We start from the raw sequence: 20,372 nt of genomic DNA, 5'->3' as shown, positions 1-20,372 counted from the left end.
TGAGATGTGGGGCAGGGGCCCTCCCATCTCAGAGAAGACTCCCTGGGAACACACCCCACCCCATGTCAAGGTGCAGCCAGCTTCCCCTGCATTCCCTGCCCCTGGCTGTACCTCGAATCCCTGAGTGGGGTGTGGGAGTCCTGCTGGGCCATAGACAGAAATTCAGTGACATCAATGGTCCCCTCTTCTAGCTCTTCCTCCTCATCCTCCTCTTCCTCCCGGCCCAAGGAGCGGGATAAGCCCCCAGGTCCCCCTGGCCGGATGCTCTCAGGATTCAGCTGCCGCCAGGAAGTAGGTGGCATGGTGGGTTCTGGGCGCCACCAGCTGTCAGCCGGAGAGCCAAAGCGATCGGCTAGCACGCGGTATTTGGCTGCATCAAACAGCTCATTCCGGGGACCCAGCAGACCCCAGCCCTGGGGAAAAAAGGGGCGTTGTGAGGGCCCATACCACCCTCACACCTCAGGCTGCTCGGAACCTGCCCGGTTACACCGTAAGTCCCTCATGTGTGGGAGCCATGCTTTTTCACCTGTCTACTCACCTCAGGCCCTAGTCCAGAACTGGGCACAGAGAGAGCACTTAACATGTCTAGCTTCAACAGATGAAAATGACAAGGTAAATTCTTATAGCTATTAAGACAAAAGACCAAAGAAACAAAACAAAACAAAGAAAAACCCACAGGGCAACAAGAAGCAGATGCATTCACAAAGTGATCTAGAAAGCTTCAGTGAGTGTAGCAATTAGGATATATGTTGTCTACACCATAAAACAGCTATACCTCTGACACAAGAATCCTATGCTGGGAACATACTCTAGAAATAACACCAAACGTTTTTAAAGCCAGTTATACAAAAATATTATTTTAAAATATATTACAGTTTTATTCTTTTCTAGAGAAAATCAAATAAGACATTTGCCGAGTCTCTAGCATGTACAAAGCAACATGCTTGCCACCCTGGGCACCATCAGGAGGGATGAGACCTGATCTCTGCCCTCAAGAAGCTAAAAATCTAAGAGGCAGAAGAAAAATGCAGAAAAACAGAGTCTAAAGAACAAAAAAATAAGAAGCTAGAAGAACAGGAGTAGCACGTGAATAGAGCACAAGGTCAAGAAATTCAAGTTGGGAGTGGTAAAGACAACACGGGTAAGCCAGGCGCATCAAGAGGGTTTCAGACATTACAGCCATGTGACAGTAGATGGCAGGTGCCAGAATCCAGGCACTGCTCCACAGCGCGGCTTCAGCCACACCTGACTCGTGACAAGCCGAGGAGTGACCACTCGCTTCTTAAAACTCTCCCCTCAGGGACTTCCCTGGTGGCTCAGTGGTTAAGAACCTGCCTGCCAATGCAGGGGACACAGGTTCGATCCCTGGTCTGGGAAGATCCTACATGCCGTGGAGCAAATAAGCCCACGAGCCACAACTACTGAGCCGGTGCTCTAGAGCCCAAGAGCCACAACTACTGAGCCCATGTGCTACAACGACTGAAGCCCGCACACCTAGAGCCCGTGCTCCGCAACAAGAGAAGCCACCACAAGGAGAAGCCCATGCACTGCAACAAGGAGTAGCCCCCGCTCATCACAACTAGAGAAAGCCCGTGCGCAGCAACGAAGACCCAACACAGCCAAAAATAAATAAAATTAAATCTTTAAAAAACAACAATTCTCTCCTCAGATTTCTGAAAGAACCAACTGTAATTTAAAATGTAATCAGGTAGCTAGTGGGAAGCAGCCACATAGCACAGGGAGATCAGCTCGGTGCTTTGTGTCCACCTAGAGTGGTGGGGTAGGGACGGTGGAAGGGAGACGCAAGGGGGAGGAGAAACGGGGATATGTGTATACATATAGCTGATTCACTGTGTTATACAGCAGAAACTAACACAACATTGTAAAGCAATTATACTCCAATAAAGATGTTAAAAAAAAAAATAGTAATCAGGAAGGGACTTCTCTGGAGGTCCAGTGGTTAAGACTTTGCCTTCCAATGCAGGGGGTGTGGGTTTGATCCCTGGTAAGGGAGCTAAGATCCCACATGCCTCGCAGCCAAAAAACCAAAACATAAAGCAGAAGCAATATTGTAACAAATTCAATAAAGACTTTAAAAATGGTCCACATCAAAAAAATCTAAAAAAAAAAATAAAATGTAATCAGGAAAATTCTATTCACAACAGCAACAATAACCATAGCCTACCTAAGATGAACTTAAAGAAATAAATTTACATATTTTTTAAAAGTATAAAACTTGGTAAAAGGACACAAAATATGGGAGTTCCTGATATGAAACTTTTTTGAGTAAAGAGACAAAAGCCTCCTAAGTTAACCCATGTAACATAACTCCAATCAAAGTCTGGATAGACTTTTTGGGCACTTGACAAATTGTCAAATCTGTGTGGAAGAACAGATGCATAACAGTAGGATTCTGTGACAGAGAATGTGAAAAGGGCACGCCACACACATCCACATGCATGAAAGCACAGCCACTCAGGGCAGGGCAGTACGGGTGCCTGGCCCAAGGCTCAGCCTCCATGCTTCTGCATCACGTCACCGCCTGCTTACAAGGACGATCTGATTATACAGGAAACACATACAGCACCCTCGCCCTTGGCCTTCCCCAGGACACCAGCATGCTTTACCTCCCTGCCTCCCACTCACAGCCCCCCACACACAAGGCCATGAGGTGTTCCTGATGATGAACACCCACCCAACCCGCTTCCCCTCCAGGGCTCCCCGTGCTGGCTCATGCTTCCCCACCAACCCGCTCTTCCTCCCTCCTCCATCTGACCAGTCACTGTCTTTTCCAGCTTTTTAATAACCCCAGAAGAAAGCTCCTGCACTGCTGCTACTGGCATTCTCACCTATCCTGTGCCCCCGTCTCTGGTCTTGCCTGACCCCACTGCTTTTGGGGACTATTCCTAAAAGCAAACTCAGCTCTGTCATTCCACCAATTACCACCAGTCAGCAGACCTAGCATCCACAGGATCAATCAAGACTCCTACCTGAGACACCTAAGGGCTTGGTGTTCTGGCTCCTGCCCACCTGTTCGCACCATCGCCAAGCACTCAGACCCACGTTCACAATCCGCTAGTTGCTCGCGCGCACCCTGGTTCCATGTCTCTGCGCCCTCTATCTGGAGTGCCCTCTCCATCCCTGTTCCTGGAAAACTTCTACTCACTCTTTAAGAATAGCCTGCTTTATTCAGGAGGCTGAGGTGCACCTCTCCCCTCATGTGGGTGCTTCCTCTCTGGGCTGTGGCTGCCCCAAGAGCACCCTCAGTCACCTTTGTGCTGTCAGCACCTCACAACAAGCCTGAGGGCAATGCTTAAGAAACATCTAGTTTGGGAGGAAAAAAGATGAGCAAATTTGAGTACAAATATTAAGGAATGAATGGGCTACACTCTCCAGAATATATAAAGAACTCCCATAATTCAACAAAACGATGTGGCTAAAAAGTGGGCAAAGGACTTAAAAAGACATTTCTACAAAGAAAATACATAAATGGCCAATAAGCATAAGAAAAGATGCTCAACATCACTGATCATTAGGAAAATGCAAATCAAAACCACAATGAAATACCAACTCATACCCATTAGGATGACTACTATCAAATAAATAAATAAAATGAAAGAAAGTAACAAGTGTTAGTGAGGCTGTGGAGAAATTAGAACACTTGTGCACTGTTGGTGGGAATGTATAATAATGGAAACAGTGTGGCAGTTCCTCAAAAAATTAAGAACAGAATTACCATATGATCTAGCAATTCCAATTCTGGGGATTAAAAGCAGGGTCTCGAAGAGGTATTTGTTCACTGCAGCCTTATTTCACAATGGCCAAAAAGTGGACCCAAGAGTCCATCAATGGATGAATGGATAAACAAAATGTGATATATACATACAATTGAATATTACTGGCCTTTACAAAGAGAGAAACTCTGACACTTGCTACAACATGAATGAACCTTGAGGACATTATGCTAAGTGACATAAACCAGTCACAAAAGGACACTGTATGATTTCACTTATGTGACGAGTGGTCAAATTCGCAGAAATAGAGAGTAGGATGGTGGCTGCCAGGGGCTGGGGGGAAGGCAGGATGGGGAGTTGTTTACTGGGTATAGAGATTCAGTTTTCCAGGATGAAGAAGTTCTAGAGACTGGGTGCTCAACAACGTGGCTGCACTTAATACTACTGAACTGTACACTTAAAAGTGGCTAAGATGCTAAATTTTATATTTTGTGTATTTTACCACAATTAAACATACAAACAAAAAAGGCCATGAGCATAGATAGAGAACAGAGAACGGGCTGGGGAGGAATGTGATCACAACTTGCTGCACATGGTCTCAGTTTAAAGTGCCTTCTACATCCAGGCAGAAAAGCATCCTCACCCTCGGCACTATAGACATTTTGGACCAGGTAATTCTTTGTTGTGAGGGGCTGGCCTGTGCATTGTGGGACGTTTAGCAGCATCCCTGGCATCATACCAGGTAGCACTCTTCTCCTTGTGGCTGCCAAAAATGTCTCTAGACATTACCAAATGTCCCCTGGGGTGCAAAATCCCCCCGAAATTGAGAACCCCTGAGGTAGAGGTGCTCTAAGGGAGACGGAGGTTTCCAAGACATTAAACACAGAAAGGATGGTTGAATTTCTGAGAGAGAAGATTTCCCCAGGCAGAAGGAGTACAGAAAAAGATGTTTATAGAGAGTGGGAGAGGAAGAGGAGCCTAGAGTGACCCAGAGACAAGGAAAGCAGGTATAACCCAGGGGCTGAAGAAAAAATGCCCCGCAGTGCCAAAGCCACTGACCATTCAAGCAGAGCAAGGACTGAGGGGAGGCTGGTGAGCCTGGCAAAGCTGCCCCAGTCAGCCAACAATCACCAGGCGCTATGAGGATGTGAAGGGAACCAGCAACCATGGCATGGGCTGTGATGCTGGAGTGGAAAGAATGCAAACCACAAGCACGGAGAGCTGTGTGTGTGCAGGGAAGCAGGGCCTGGGGAAGGGATTACAACGCTGAAGAATTTTTTTTGGCTGTGCCGCACCGCTTGCGGGATCCTAGTTCCCCCAACCAAGGATCGAACCTGTGTCCTCGGCAATGAAAGTGTGGCATCCTAACCACTGGACCGCCAGGGAATTCCCAAACACTGAAGAATTTTTGACTCTTACAGAAAAGAATCAGATGAGGAAAGATCTGAAAATTAAATAAAAGCGTGGGAGACAAGATGGAGGAGACAGAGAGGACACAGAAAAGAGAAGGGTCGTGTGGGAGCCCAGGACAGGAAAAGGGACCTTGCCTCCTCAGACCCAGGAGAAGCAGTGACAATGAAGGTCTGTAGACCATGAGCGGGAGAGAAGCTGAAGGAATACAGCTTTGTCCTTGTCAAGAGCAAAGACCTAGGAATGTGAGGAAGATTCAAGGTTGGCACAGCCATGAAGGGAGCCAATTAGGGATCGAAAGAAAGGCTGGGAGCAACAATGAAGGTATAGGAAATGCTGCGCAATCAAAAACTGAAAGCAACCCACGTCCAACCACTGGGAAGTGAGAGAAGTGACTATTATTCTTCCATTGTAAGTAAGAGAGGACTATGTGGCTACAAGGAAAAACCTAAATACATGAAATAACAGGGAAAGAAAAACAGAAACCAAAATAGAAGTCTCACCATGGTGCTGTACAGAGGGAGTGTTCTCCATAAAGGGGTTCTTCTCTGTGGTTTTTGAAACCACAGAAAGTAGATAACTACAGTGGCAAGAAAATAATATTAATCTATTCCGTCACTGGCTGAAGCAAAAAAGGAACCACAAGGTGGGAAGGGCTTAGGACAGGTGAGTGGTTTGAACACCCTGCCAACCTAAACCTAGGTGCAGCTGACACCAGGAAAACCGTCACTTCAAGCAGTTCTCAGGAGGGAGGTCTGCATGGTCTTCACTAGGGGAGGGTCACCTTGAACAGCTGGCAGGCCGCAGCCGCAGCCTGCCTCTCAGCGTCGATCTTCTTGCTGCCATAGCCTTCTACCTCCACACTCTTGGGCCACTTTATGTGGAGGGTGACTTTCTGAGGAAGAGAAGAGAGAATCAGGACCCTTGCCTCTCTAGACTACAAAGTTATAACAAACCACATGGAGAATCAACAGCAAAGCTGTAGACCTCACAGCAGCAGGCCTGAGTGCAAGACAGAACCCCAATCCCATCATTAACTCCTTGGAAGGCTCAGACTCCCCCACCCTCAAGCCACTGTCCCACCTCAAGCTGTTTTGCTTCTTGAAAGTGCCATGTTCTAGCCAGAGGGCAAGGTGGGACCCATCTTTATCCTTAAAAATTTTCATTCAGAATGGTTTGCCTACATGCTTCCTGTGGGTCCCAGGACCTACAAGACTCTGGGAGCAGGAATTATCATCAGCTCTAACCCTCTACAGTTCCAGTTAGTTGGAAGGGACCAAATCCAGGGCCCAGTACAGAGGCCTATCTTACACAAGATGGGAACGTCTCACTTCACTTGCCCATGTTCCCCTTCCCTAAACCAGGCTCTTCTCCAGATTTAGCTTTGCTCTGAGATTCTCTGCTGACCATTCTCAATTCAGAAAACCCACTCTATGGCCTCCCTGACAAGAACTCTGAGAGAGAAAAGAGCAGCCAGTCTCCTTCCAGAGAATCAGACCAACATGTCTCCTTGCCACCAGCAGAGTTACCTTTTTCTTTGGTCCATTTGTGTGCACGTAGACCAATTTGTCTTTTGCATGTGAGATGCCAAGGGCTCTTCCAATCACACTGTTGAGAAGATTTTTGGGCTGTGGAAACTCTTTTAATAGGTCCCTAGAAGCTAAGAGAATAAGAACAAAAGCATTATAGTTGTGCTTTTTCTTCTAAAAACTCCATGGGGTGTGTATCAGGACAACCCTGGACTGGATACTGATGATGTTGGCTCATGATCCCAAACCACCCAGGAGCATCTTAAAAAGGAGGGAGAATGACTTCAGGGTTTACAGGGGACAGTGGGGCTAGAGCCAATGCACGATCATCTCCTGAAAGAGAAGGGCCAACGCCCCCCACACCACAGAGGGGAACCAGCCAGGATCCTCTTCGCCACCCAAGCTCCCAACTTAACACATCAGCTACAGAAGCCTACATGGCAACAACGCCCCCAATCTGATGTCTGAAAGAACGCACTAAACAAAAAACAAAATCGACCACACACACACAGTGGAGTTCACGACAATGCAAGGCCCCTCCTAAAATAACAGACACACAACAGGGAGGGTTGGCCGTGGAGTCTGAATACCAGGCCCCAGTTCTCAACTCTACCTCAACACCGTGCAAAAGGCCACCCCAGAGCCAGATTATGTGTAGGGACACTGATTAGAGACCTCCTTAGCTTAGACATGGGCATGAGCTATTCCTCCTGGGAGTTCACTGCAGTGAACCAAGTGGAGGCGGGATGCATCAAACACCGTGAGAGGTTTATTGCACTTTGGATCAATCCCAGAGCACAAATGGGTGAGATGTCCACCTAGAAGCAGCTTGTGCCAAACACAGGACTTAGACCATGAAGAAGCCTGCTGAGAGTGGCTGAAAACTAAAGGAAGAGCCCCAAAGCACCAGAGTGGACCTTCAAGAGATGCAGAGTCAGAGACCAGCAGAAGGGATGGGAAGCCTTTTCATTCTCCACCCACAGTCTCTAGCATTATAATTCAGCTCCAAAAAGTAATTTTGTAGGGGGTACATATATGCACCTGTGCACCTGCATGCATCAATCATAAGTCACCTGGGGAGCTTCTTCACAGCACTGCCCACCCTGATCCCCACAGGGCACCTGGGAATGGCAATGATGTTAGGCAAGTCTGTATTTTGAAAAAGCTCCTCCAGGAGTTCTGCTGTAACTCTGCTGCCTGGGTTGAGGCTATTTCCTTGGAGCAGACTCCTGTGTCATCTGGCCAAGAGGGAGGATTCTGCCTGGCCCTGTCTCCCTCTAAATGTTAACTTGTAAAGCAACTGAGAGTCGAGTAGTCGAGAAACAATATGTAAGTAGACTCAAAGGGGTTCCATCCCACAGGAGGACCCAACTTTAAGTAGCCCACTAGACACACATATAACAGCAGACGTGCCCTGGTACCCCCTCCAGCTCTATAGGGCAGAGGCTGGCTCTCTCTGTCCATCCTTGATGGGCATGGATGCTCTTACCAGTTTCATTTCCTGCACCGTTCAGGAGGCGCCGCGCTGGGGTCCACTAGAGCAATCATTCTGTCTCTATTCGAGATTCTGAAGTCTCAGATGTATTTTGAGCTCTTTGCCTTTCTCACAACAGCGAGGATGTGCTTAACCTTGATGCTCTAACCCTTGACCACGGACCTGGCAGGAACTGGACGTTTACCTGTTTTCCCCCAACTCCCTTGTGGTACACACCTATCACCTATTGTTGCCAGGTGCAAGCGCTCCAGTCCCAGAACCTCCGCGCTTGGGGACCATTTGGGCCTGAACCGTGTGAGCTTTACAACAGCAGGGCTCCGGCCCGCCACTGAATAGTGGTCTCAGCCATACAAGAGAGGGCCCGACCCCAGCCCGCGCCCCTAGCTCTGTCATCCCCCGAACTCAAGGGCGTCGCAGCCTGGCTGCCCCTGCCCTCACCGTTCACCATGCTTCCGTCGCCTTCCTCAGGCCCGTCGGGGGCCGCCCCCGCCTCAGCGGCCGCCTTCGTGCAGTCGGGGCGGATGCAGCCTGTCGAGAGGCCGCGCGGGCGTCCCTGTCGCCCGGGGGTGTAGGGAGCCAGCGGCCGCAGGCGCGGAGAGACGCCGGCGGCCAGCGCCATGAGTCTCCTGGCGGCCGCCATCTCGCTCCCGCCCGCCCCCGCGACTCCGGAGCCCGGCAGGGACAGGGCAGAAGGGCAGGAGCGAGCGGCCCGGGCGCCGCGCGCCCCCTGCCGGATGGGCGGACCCGGGACCGAGGCGACATGGCTCCCGCCCCACGCAGCCCAGGGCCTCCAGCGCTGCACGCTCCAGTCAACCGGTGGGCCGACCAGACCAAGGCTGGAACCCTGCCGAAACCACTCCCCCAGTAAATCCAACCCACAGACTCGTCATCTGAAGCTGAGGCAGGAAGAGAGAGTGGGGCTTCTTGGGAAATAGTACAGGCCTCAGCTTAATGTCCATCCAAGGAAATGAACTTGAAGTTCCCTCTAGGTCCCACCCATTGCAGGTAAATACCTCCCACATGCCTTTGCAAATTGGCCTGCACTCCCGGCCAGCAGAGCGTAAGATCATTGCTAAGCTGGGGCACAGCCACCTCATTTAATGGCTTACAAAGTAAACCTGGTGAAGAATCTGGAGCCAGGACAGGGAAGACCTCTTGAACATAAGCAAACCAGGTTTACTCTCCAGAGCTGGAGTCAAAGATGTAAAGTACCCAACTTGGACACTACGCCCAAGAATTGAGCTGTTCCAGCAGTGAAAGTCTGAAGCTGCTGTTCTGTGCTCGTTTGAAAGCCAGATGGGATTCTGCTTCCAAACTACTACACCTGGGCTCTGGCCAGGCTCATTCCTCTTCCTCTTCTGGCACTGAGGAGCAGGGTTTGGGGTCAGGTGGGAATCAGACTGGATCTGCATGTTGGGGCAGCGGCAGTGACAGCAAGGGCCTCAAGGTCTCAATCCCTTGGAAGGAGGCCTTGGTCAGAGGTTGGCAGTGCACTTGGGGTGCAGCTGGCAGTGGGGGGCTGTTTGTTGTTTGTGTTATAATTCTAGATGTGATTCCGATGATCTCCTGAAGAGCTAGTTAAAACATTACTGGGAGCCACCCTCCCAGAGTTTCTTAGTCATTAGGTCTGGAATAGGGCCCAAGATCTGCATGTTTAACAAGTTTCCAGATAATACTGAGGTTGCTGGTCTGGGATCACATTCAGAACTGCTGGCCTATGGCAAGAACATGGGATTTGAGTCCTAACACTTGGGCTTAGCCCCAAGTCTACCACGTGTCAGCTGTGAACCTTGGGCCATTTTATCACTGGGGGAAATTAGGACAAACCTGCTCTACTCATTTGGTATGACTGTGGTTAATATAAAATGGGAATGTTTGGAAGGGGGCTTTGCAGAGTGCTCTGATAGAGATGCCTCTGCCCTCTGAGATCTGAGACAACAGGGGACAGGTCCCTTAGAAGCAGAGCCAGAGCAAAATGGGGCAGCTTCAACTCCTGCTCCTCCATTCCCTCCTCAGTGGGTTTTTAACCAGGAAAGGGCAAAAAAGGGAAGGTGGCCCTGGCAGCAATGGTCTGACGTCACAAAGGGACATCACCATCCATGTCAAACACCCCTACCCAGATCATCCATATAGGGATGGCAAGACCCTTGGGGCAGAACATGATTTACAAAGGCTTTGAATTTGGCCAAGTGGCACTTTAATTTGCCAAAACCTAAGGCATCCACCCAGCTTCAGGAGTACTTTTCAAGGATTGTTAGCAGCCCAAATTCCCTCAAAAGAATCCAGAAGCTTAGCAAGCCTGGGAGTGGCAGCAGTAGCTGAGGCCAAATTTTGAAAATTATGGTGTCTGAAAGCTGAAGGAGGCAATAGCCTAAACCTCATCTGCAAAGCAGGGCCTGGGTCTATCTTGGTGTTTCAGGAAGCCCTCAGAATAGCACTCTGCTCTGACAGCCACTTAGGCTAAGGTTGAAATGCTATGATTTCATGGATTTGCTTCCAAAGAGGCCAAAGGGGAAAGATACACACAAAGTAAGATTGTCCATGAGCTGTTCATTGTTCAAGCCAGGTGATAGGTACATAGGGATTTACTATACTATTTTCTCTATTTTAGAAAACATATTTCAAACAGATATTTGAGATTTTATGTAAAAAAAAAGAAAAAAAGGTCAGGTGATGCCAACCAACTAGTTGGTTCTCTGAACGCTCTTTTCCTATTTCATTTACTTCATCTGGGTTCTAACAGCTGGTGTCACCTTGAGCATATATTTCACCTCTGCAGACCTCATTGCCTTTTGTAAAATGAGGGCAACTCTTAGACCAGCTCTTGGAACCATTCTGGTTCTGTGATCTCCCCATTGGTCTAGAGCAGGGGTGGCCAAAATGTAGCCTGAAGACCAAACCCACCCACTGCCTGTTTTTAAAAACAAAGTTTTATTGGAACATAGCCATACTCACTTGTTTCTGTATTATCTATTACTGCTTTCATGCTATAATGGCAGAGTTAAGGAGCTGCAAGGGAAACCATATGGCCTGCAAAGGCTGGAATGTGTACTCTCTGATCCTTAAAGAAAGTTTGCTGACTCCTGCTTTAGAGGACCTTGAAGAAAGTTAAAGAGGCTCAGGCATGCCCCTGGTTCCTTTCCACCAACATTAAGCTTTCTCTTCCACTCTCCATTCTTTGGGGAGAGAAAGTTGACTCCTCTGCCTGTGAAAAAGGAGGGAAGTTCTGAAAAAAGGAAGGGTTTACTGGCTCAGAGATCTCGCCATCACTTCTGGATCAAGCACAATGTCTGGTACTCAAAGTGCTAAACAATGACATCTAGAAGCATGGAATTAAGGTTAAAGGATCTGCTGAATACACAGGAGGATGTTGTAGGATTCTAAACTTTGGAGGCCCCAGGAAAAAGCAACAGGAGGAAGCCCAAGACAGTATGGACTTTGGGCAGACCAGAGAACTTGTGGAGGGAAAGTGAGAGGGACCACTGACAGCTGAAAAAACCAGACATCTCAGCCAAAATTCTGTCAACTTAATCACAGTTAGATATTTTATGGATGGTCAAAATGGCAAGAAATGGTCCACCTGGCTGGCAACAAGAAAGGTAAGGGGAACAAAAAAAAAGAAAGAAGAAAAAGAAAGGTAAGGGGACCTACAGGGGCTGGGTGGCCACCCTGACCACCCGACACATTCTCACGTCTCTCCCATCCATGTATGTATAGCCCCAAGGTCCCTTGAGGTAAACCACCACACCAAGAGGTGACACGTCTATATCAGGGAATGGATAGGACCAGTCCTGTGGTCCCCAGAATCCTGCCAGAAGGCGTGTTACCCATGTTGCTTTCTAGTTGCTCTACATCTCAGATCTGCACGGGTGGGGAAGATTCGCAGGGGACGGTTGGGGGCAAGTTTCTTAATTTATTCACCCTTTACTTTGGAATGTGGCCTTGGTAAGAGGTTGGCCGTAGAGGGAAGGGTAGATTAGGAAAGGAGGTGATATTTTTTTCCAATTCCAAATCTGACTCTGATGGGCACTGAAACCTATTTAAGTGGCCACTATTTTCTGAGCATTGTTTTCCTATTTGAACACCAGAGAGATTGTTTCTGCCCTGCACCTCCTTCTTCTGGACAGAGGTACCAGCAAAGCCTGCAGGGAATCAGAAAGCATGGCAGAAAGGTCCAAGAGTCACGTGGACTAAGAGATTGTTGCTTCTGTGATAAAGGAACAGAGGCAAGAAGGCTTTATAGCTTAAAAAAGAAAGAGAAGGCAAAGATGCATACACCCAGATACCTTCTGGAGGTGGAGCTGTGAGGAGACAATCAGGCTGGGGGGCAGGGGGAGGGGGGTGTCTGTCTTCCCCTGGGGAAGACAGTGCAGGTCTGTTGGGCTGCCTCACAGGGAGCCGCTGCCCCTCCCAAGAGCAGCGGCCTTCTCCTCTGCATGTGCTCAAGGAGGCACTGCCTAGCCATGCTGCCTGGTTAATCCCAACTAACCGTCTTTAAGCTTAGCCAAAGCACATCTGACACTCTCAGAGCCACTCACCTGCCATGTTGGAAATGTTAACGTTCAGCCTTTTCGAGTTACAGGGCATTTTAAGAAAGAAAGAAAAAAGGGCAATCAACTCTTGTTTTGGCAACGGTAGGGGGTGGCATTTCTTTAATACCTAAGTCAAATGGTCACAGGGGCCAGAAGTACTTATTTCTATACTGCTGTCTACAGTCAGGGCCACTGCGGCAGGAGGGCAGTGCATGTAGAAACCACATGGGAACACGGCAGCAGTGTGTGCTGCAGAAACTGAGGTGCTGTGTGTTCCCCACACCCTTCCTGAGCTCTTGACCTTCAAAGCACTTTACAGACAGAGCCTAAAGTGGACATGCTGTCTCCAAATAAGGCAAAGACTCTATGAACTATAATAGTGTTCTTCCACTAAAAAACTGAGGGAGGCGTGTGAACAGGTGGCCCATGGAGTTGGGAAGAGCAGCTGTCAGGACAAGAGGCCATCAGGAGCACTGGTCTTAGCAGACCTGGAAAAGATCTAAGTCTGAGGGAAGAGAAGAGACACTCACGGGCAGAGATGCTTCCCTGGGTCCTATTACTGGCCCCATCCCTGGGTACCAGTGGGATCTGAGGTCAGCTGTCACCTGTCAGGGAGCTCTGACATTCTCCCCAATCAAAAGGACAGCCTACCTTGCCAAATGGACTGAGAGACAGATTCTAATGTCAGTAAAGTGCTTTGAGGTGCTGGGGGAGATAGGGAAGTGATTTGTCAGGCATCCCCAAAGCCTCCAAGATGGAGGGCACTAGGCCGAGTCAGGCTCTCTGTTCTGGCCCTGCTGCAAGTGCCCTGAACTTTCTGAGGCACCTGAGCCAGAGACTGCCTAGAAGGTCCAAGCCCTCTGATTCTCCACACTGGTGCCAGACACCCAGACTGAGCCTAGGCTTTATTCCTGGTCACACCAGGAGGCCCGATGAGACTGCAGGGTCTAAGCCAAGCGGCCAGCATCATGAAATAACCCAGACCTTTCCAAATGATGTCTCCCTGAGGGCTCCGAGAGCTCTGCTAACCCCACTACTCCTCACCCACTTTCCAGAGGCCTATAGCCCTGGCACCCGGGGTCCTGCTGCCACCCGCCTCCCCACAGTCCCTGGACCAACCTGGTGCTGGAGGCATGGCTCCTCCCTTACCTCGAGAAATGGTCCCTCCAGGGGCAGGGTTGACACACATGGGTGGAAGACGGGGTGGGGGAAGTTTGCACTGACGCTGCCTGTGCTGGGCCCGATCTGGGGAAAGAGAAAGGGCATCAGGGTGACATGTTCTCACCCCTCACAGTTACAGACCCCTGGATTGACTCACCCCAGAGCACCCGTGAGGAGCTCTGGGCAGCAGAGCTGCTGGACCGTATCTGGAGCCAGTCACAGGTTCTGAGAAACAGTGCCACCAATGCCACACAGAAAGAAGGCATTGTCTTATACAGACATGATACGTGACAGCCTCGTACAGATCCCTTCTTGGCTCTCAAAAAAGCCCTCAAACTCTCCCTGTTTTTTTAGCCACCCTCCATGAGTGTAACGCCCATCCCATGTGCTTCTCTACAGTCTCATAGTACCATGCACATCACTGGGGTTCTTCCACTTATCTGTCCTCCACTTATGTAAGCTACCCCTGTATCTGCTATGGGTCCCCCATATAAGCCACCAGATCTCAAGTTATTCTCTCCCTCTAAGAACTGGTGAAAGAGGAACTAATTAACTGCTGGTGTCCTCCCCAAGAGCCAATATCAGATCCACCCTTACCAGCCTTCTCCTTCTTTCTAAAAGTTAATGATTTACTATTCCAAATATTTCCATTCATTTGGAGACTAAATACTACCCATCATGGGTACATAAAGTATATTTTTAAGGAGTTCCAAAATTTTGATATACATGAACTAAAATTAAGACACTCACTGAGTGTTCCATGGGAAGGTGGAAGTGTATGGCTAAGAAAGGTTTAAGATCTTTAAAAGCACCGAAATGGTGAAAACATCAGATAATCACTGGTCTGGGGGAAAAGATGCAAGAGCTCTCTGCTCTCTCTGCCCCACACGTTTTGGTATAATAAATGGGGCAGGAGAGAAGCAGGGAGAGACAGTCATACACACTCTACACACTTGAGCAACAGCCTGTAGTGCTAAAATGATGCCCCTTTCTATAATGCAAATTAGCTCATGTACAATTGGTAAACGGGGGAACGATATCAGTAAACATAAGAACCCTTGGTTCAAATCTGATTTTTCTAAGGCAAGGGAACTAAAAAGCAGGAGCGGAATGAAAATGTTCAGCAGGAAAAGAAAAAGCCCCTTCAGCTGTATTTTTTAAAAATTAAAATCAAGTGCCTGTAGGGAATCGAGGTGGTAGATACATGGGTGGTCACTATACAACTTCTTCAACATTTCAGTATTTCTGAAATTTTTTCATAATAAAATGTTAGGGGAAGGCAGGTACTTGCACTCAGGTCCCTTCCTCCACATTCCCAGCGGCACACACCCGTTAATGGCTGCCCCACTGGCTCAGAGCTCCACCTCCACCTGAGCTGTCTCAGCAGCTGCCAGCTCCATTCTAATTAGAAGGCTCAATGTACATTTGTAGCATCCCACTGAGCTGCCTGCTTTGGTGGTCCAAACCTCCTTCCCAGGTACCAATGACTTTTTTGTCATCTTCTGGTCATAAAGTTGCAGGTGTACAGCCTCAACTCTATTTTTCCCATAAGCCCTCTTAAAACATTGCAGGTGTGTGATTTTGCAGAAAACGTATATACTGTTACAGAAGAAATGTTGTTACTTCTGGAACAAAGTGCCTAAGATCAAGGTTATCTTGGAACTAATTCTAGCTCTGCCTTGAAGCTAAGGTTGTAAATGACCAACTCAACTTCTCCTTTCCTGTTTGAGGAAGGTCTTCATTCATATCCAAGGATGCTGGCTTGAAAAAAAAGAGAATAAATGATTTGATGATTATTTTATCTCATTAAGCATTTTCAGTAACTGGGGGAAGGTTGTTACAATTCCACAACAACATCACTGAGCCTGCTTCTGACCACTGGAGCTGGAGGAAAATTGCACATTCTTGTGGTTGATACAGTATTTTTCAAAGTTTTGTGCTGACTGCAAAAGACTCAGCTCGCTCCTTGTGGCCTGATTCTGATGGCATTACAGCTGAGAGACAAGAAACCTGTGTTAAGATGCTGGCGAAGGCAATAACAGGTTACTTACCAGGCACACAAGTGTTCTAGTTGGGAGGCGTTGGCAACTCTGTTTAACTACATAATAGGAAAGATGGTAGCCCCAAGACCCAGTGGATCACCGTCCACAATGCTGCAGGGAATTGCTAGGGCCATTACCTTCAGAATCATCAAATGGCCCATTCCATTAAGATCGTAAAGCCCTGAGTGCCAGAAAGCATCTCTGAAACACAACTATCTCCACCCTAGTGGCTTGTACACAGCAGGTGCTCAATTTTGCAGCCACACAGCACACTGCATGTTGAGGCCAGGCTGTCACTCTCCAGAAAAACATGGGCTACAGGGCTGTACCCCAAATAGATCAACCTACTATCATTTATTAAAGGCCTGCCAACCCATGGCTAAGGGCTGGGGACAGACTACAGCCAAGTGCTTTTCCTATATCATCTCTAAACTTCACTATACCCCTGAAGATAGGGGCTGGGAAACAGGTAAGTTAACACCTTGTTAGTGTTAGTGGGGAACAGATTTGAACGCTAGCCAGTCCGAATCAAGCTTTATACCATGTTAAATTTTCTCTCAAGAGTCACAATGCCCTAGGGAGCTCATAATTTCACCATGAGGAACAAAGAAATACATAAAAACTCCATAAGAGATAAAGAAGTCCTATACAACAATAAAGTGTCACAAGGCCACCCATGACCAATTGCCAAGGTCATGATGCAAACCACAAAAGAGACCAGCATTCATAAGACAGGAGAAGGCATTCAGCCTTACAGCCATGAAAAGACAGGTTTGCCTGAAGGAAAATATTCAAATCAGCAACTCTTTCTGATTAATGGTTTTCCCAGAGACCTTCAAGCATAAAACGGTTCTTGGTAGAAACCCAAAACATTTACCTGTGTGGAAAGCAAGGTCCCAAATCAGACTCTGTCCGATTATTATGTCCTGAAGCTACTTAATACCATGGATTTGTGAATTTACCAGGTGTCAGGCCCTGTTCTAAACTCTTTACACATAGTAACTCATCTGATCCTTGGAACAACCCTATGCCCACTTAAATAGTAAGGAGGGAGGCACAGCGAGGCTCGGTCACCACCCAAGCCTCCTTGGCCAGCGAGAGGCAGAAGTGAGATGTGAACCAGGCATCTGGGTCTGCATCTTTGGCTCAGGGAGGTCCTGCTGCCTCCCACTAAGCTGAGTGCTGACAGTGTCACCCCTGAAGGAAAACGTCTTGAAGAAATCAATTTCCAGCCTAGAAAGCAAAATCACAAATGCTAGAAAGGAATTTTGCCCCCAAAATTCTCTCATCTGATACCATTTCCCTGTCACAGGGAGGAGGAGGACTGTGATTTTATTGGGCTCTCCATCTCTTTATGAAATCAGTACTGTTAATTCAGATGCTCCCACCAGGAGACAACCTGTCTTCATCCTTTTACAACTGGGTGGACAACAAAGCCCACTGATGAGAAGATAAACACAAAGCAATTAAATGTACTTAATTTTCAGCTCAAAAAAAAAAATGTGCTATCCACACTAAACTCAAGTTCAATGTTTCCCTTTCCAGACACAGTTAACCAACACAACGAGGATGACAGATTAATTTTTTCATGCAATATGTAAACAGATTGAGTGGCTGAAGACAAACAAGGAGACAGGAAGAGGCTGCTCTGAGACCTGGAACATCCAGCCTCCTTCTGGCCCCATTCAGTGGGTTACATAGGGCACCATCTGGCCAAGGTTTTCCAGGCCTCTGCGAACATAAGTTGGAGAGGAGACACAACTGGGAGGGTCTTTTTCATCAGCAGTTATGGATGGCCTGTTATGGTTCTCATTTATTTGTAAAATGTGCCCAGCTTAGGAGGCTCACAGTCAGCTTCAATACAGGTGACACAGGCCTTTTACTCTTTATTCCCTTAAAGAAGAAAAGTCCTGCTCCTATCTAAGATATACAACGCCCTTGGGATCTGGCCCCTTCAAGTCTTCACCACCTATATCTCTTCCTGTAAGCAGCCCTTGAATGCTACCCTCTTGCCCTGCCATGTCTCAATTCTGCTACTGCTTATGCAATCCTCTCACCTCAGCTGCTGGAGGGTACTGATTTCAAGACTTGCCACAATTTCTCTAACCACTAATATAAAACAATGACTCGATCCATTTCCACCACCTTTTATTGAGGTCTATCGTGTGCAAAATGCTATGCCAGGTACCATGGATAATAAAAGAGCACAACAAGCCCCGGCTGCGGGGAGCTTCTAATCTAGAGATGCAATGAGTAATTCAGATAGACTAAGCACGAGAAAGTACAGATGTGGTGCTGAGGAAATCAGAGAGAAGAGAAATTGTCTTTGGTTGACAGAATCAAGAATGGCTCATGGGGCTTCCCTGGTGGTGCAGTGGTTGAGAGTCCGCCTGCCAATGCAGGGGACACGGGTTCGGGAAGATCCCACATGCCGCGAAGCGGCTGGACCCGTGAGCCATGGCCGCTGAGCCTGCGCGTCCGGAGCCTGTGCTCCGCAACGGGAGAGGCCACAACAGTGAGAGGCCCGCGTACCACAAAAAAAAAAAAAAAAAAAAAAAAAAGAATGGCTCATGGAGGAAATGGTGTAAAACACTGGCCCAGAAAAATAGTAGGATTTCAATAAGCAGCGAATATGCAGGAGAGGGGTGGCAAATGTACACAAAGGCCTAGACAAGGGGTGGCAAGGATTATAAACACCATGCAAGAGGAAGGCTGAGAAAGGACTTTGGAAAGTCACCCAAAGAGGGGGGTCCAAGGACTACACACTGGTGAGGGACTTTCACAGCCTTCATAGCTGCCTGTCACAGGGAGGAAGGGCCTGAGGCCACAAGCACAATTACATTCTTACCTTTTCTGAATGAGTCCAGGCTGAACATTTCTGGCCAGGAGGGAAAGCTGGAATCCTAAGAAGAAGGAGGGCCGAGAGGCAATGGTTAATACTCATGGTCCAGGAACCCACAGAGAAGATTTCAGTAACACAGACAGCACTGTCCAGAAGACAAGAAAAATGAAGCTCTTCACTAATGAGCCCCAACTGCTCCCAGTCTTAAGGATGGAAGGGCCATCTCCACAACAAAGTAATTACATGTCTTTGTTTCTAATTGAGAGCTTTCTTCTTTTCTCTGTCTAAACTCCCTGATCCCTGCTAAACAAAAAGGGATGCATTTCATCGTGAGAGACATATATTTCCACCTCATCACAATACTTGCAGTTATCCTGGGACGTGTAGGAAGAAATGAAATCCTACATGGACCCCTTTTTTCATGTGGCGTCAGGAAATGGGACTGATGATTGCCTTATGGACAAACTGGTGTACTGGGCTTTCATAAAACCTAGTCAAGCCCCTAGGAATGGGACTTGACTGACAGTATCAAAGAGTAACTGTAGAGTGATTCAAAATAAAAAGCTTTTCATGGCGGAGTCTCTATGAAATAACAAATATTAAGTTAAGGTTCAACTGTTGGCCAAAAATTTTGCTGCATTTTGCTCATTAGTACATTTAACTGAGGAATATACCTCGAGACTTAAACACACACGCACACACACACACACACAAATAAGTAACACCTCTGGTTTAACAATTTTGTTTTAAAAAACACTCCAACTCACACCTACAGATTTTTTTTGTTCGTTTGTTTGTTTTGTTTTGTTTTGGCTGCCCCATGCAGCATGCAGGATCTTAGTTACCCGACCAAGGATTGAACCCATGCTCGCTGCTGTGGAAGCACGGAGTCTTAACCACTGGACCACCAGGGAAGTCCCTACAGATGTTTCTAATACTGTAGTACTCTTGGGTTGGTGCAGTAATCCTATGTGGCATTAGTTTAAAAACATCTACACAACATTTTAGCAAATCATGATGATGTCCAACATTACTAGGAATCTAACGGGGCCTACACTCCTGTTCCTGACTGCTATTCCCTCTCCTTCTCAAATCATGGGGAGGTGGGGGTGGAGGGCTGACCTGGGGACGAATCTTTCAGGTCCATAGCAGGTCTGCCCTGATGGCCTCCTCTCCCCCAGGGATGCCGGAAATTTCAGCCGATAGGATATGGTAGCTCAGAGAGAAAACTTCAATACAATATCAACAATAATACAATTTACTTTAATAAGTTACATTCTGTAGACTCCTTCTATCCAAATTAAAAGAAAAGGAGTGTAACTTGAGATTCTAATTTTAAAGAAACTCTGAATATTATAAAATCTAAAACATCTAAGCGATTATTATTTAAGAAATAATACTTTCTTGCTAAGAAGTTTTAAGTTCATTTGCTCGTAAACAGACTCTTGGTTTTGCTTTTTTAAAAAGCCCCTGATCCTTTCCACGCCAACCAAAGCTCATATAACACTATCTTTTCATGTATCAGTCTTAAAAAATATACTATGAGATTCAACATAGGATCTTTTAGAGATATTTTACAGAGCTCTAGAAAATTTCATAGAGATCTAAAAGAAAACCGCCTTCCTGG

At 47.5% G+C, this 20,372-nt stretch overlaps 1 protein-coding gene across 12 annotated transcripts in view; it reads right to left on the bottom strand.

Annotated features, from left to right (window-relative positions):
- Positions 1-20,372, bottom strand: part of DHX30 (DExH-box helicase 30) — a 30,561-nt gene that overhangs the window by 7,813 nt on the left and 2,376 nt on the right. For 5 of the 12 annotated variants that reach the window (XM_067754214.1, XM_067754213.1, XM_067754224.1 and 2 more), the window contains exons 3-9: positions 19,868-19,974; positions 18,752-18,806; positions 13,850-13,945; positions 12,707-12,735; positions 6,674-6,804; positions 5,929-6,039; positions 112-413 (exon numbers count right to left, since the gene is read on the bottom strand). In XM_067754214.1, coding sequence (XP_067610315.1) covers positions 112-413; positions 5,929-6,039; positions 6,674-6,804; positions 12,707-12,735; positions 13,850-13,945; positions 18,752-18,806; positions 19,868-19,892 — 749 coding nt within the window. In that variant the 5' untranslated portion in view covers positions 19,893-19,974. Of the gene's footprint in view, positions 1-111; positions 414-5,928; positions 6,040-6,673; positions 6,805-8,606; positions 8,839-12,706; positions 12,736-13,849; positions 13,946-18,751; positions 18,807-19,867; positions 19,975-20,372 lie in introns of those variants that run through there. The other 7 variants (XM_067754219.1, XM_067754218.1, XM_067754226.1 and 4 more) reach the window with 4 other exon arrangements.

The sequence above is a fragment of the Pseudorca crassidens genome, chromosome 10 (assembly GCF_039906515.1).
Source record: "Pseudorca crassidens isolate mPseCra1 chromosome 10, mPseCra1.hap1, whole genome shotgun sequence".
Classification (NCBI taxonomy): domain Eukaryota; kingdom Metazoa; phylum Chordata; class Mammalia; order Artiodactyla; family Delphinidae; genus Pseudorca; species Pseudorca crassidens.
The sequence above is the reverse complement of the archived record's forward strand: the minus strand, read 5'-3'. Positions and strand labels throughout refer to the sequence as shown.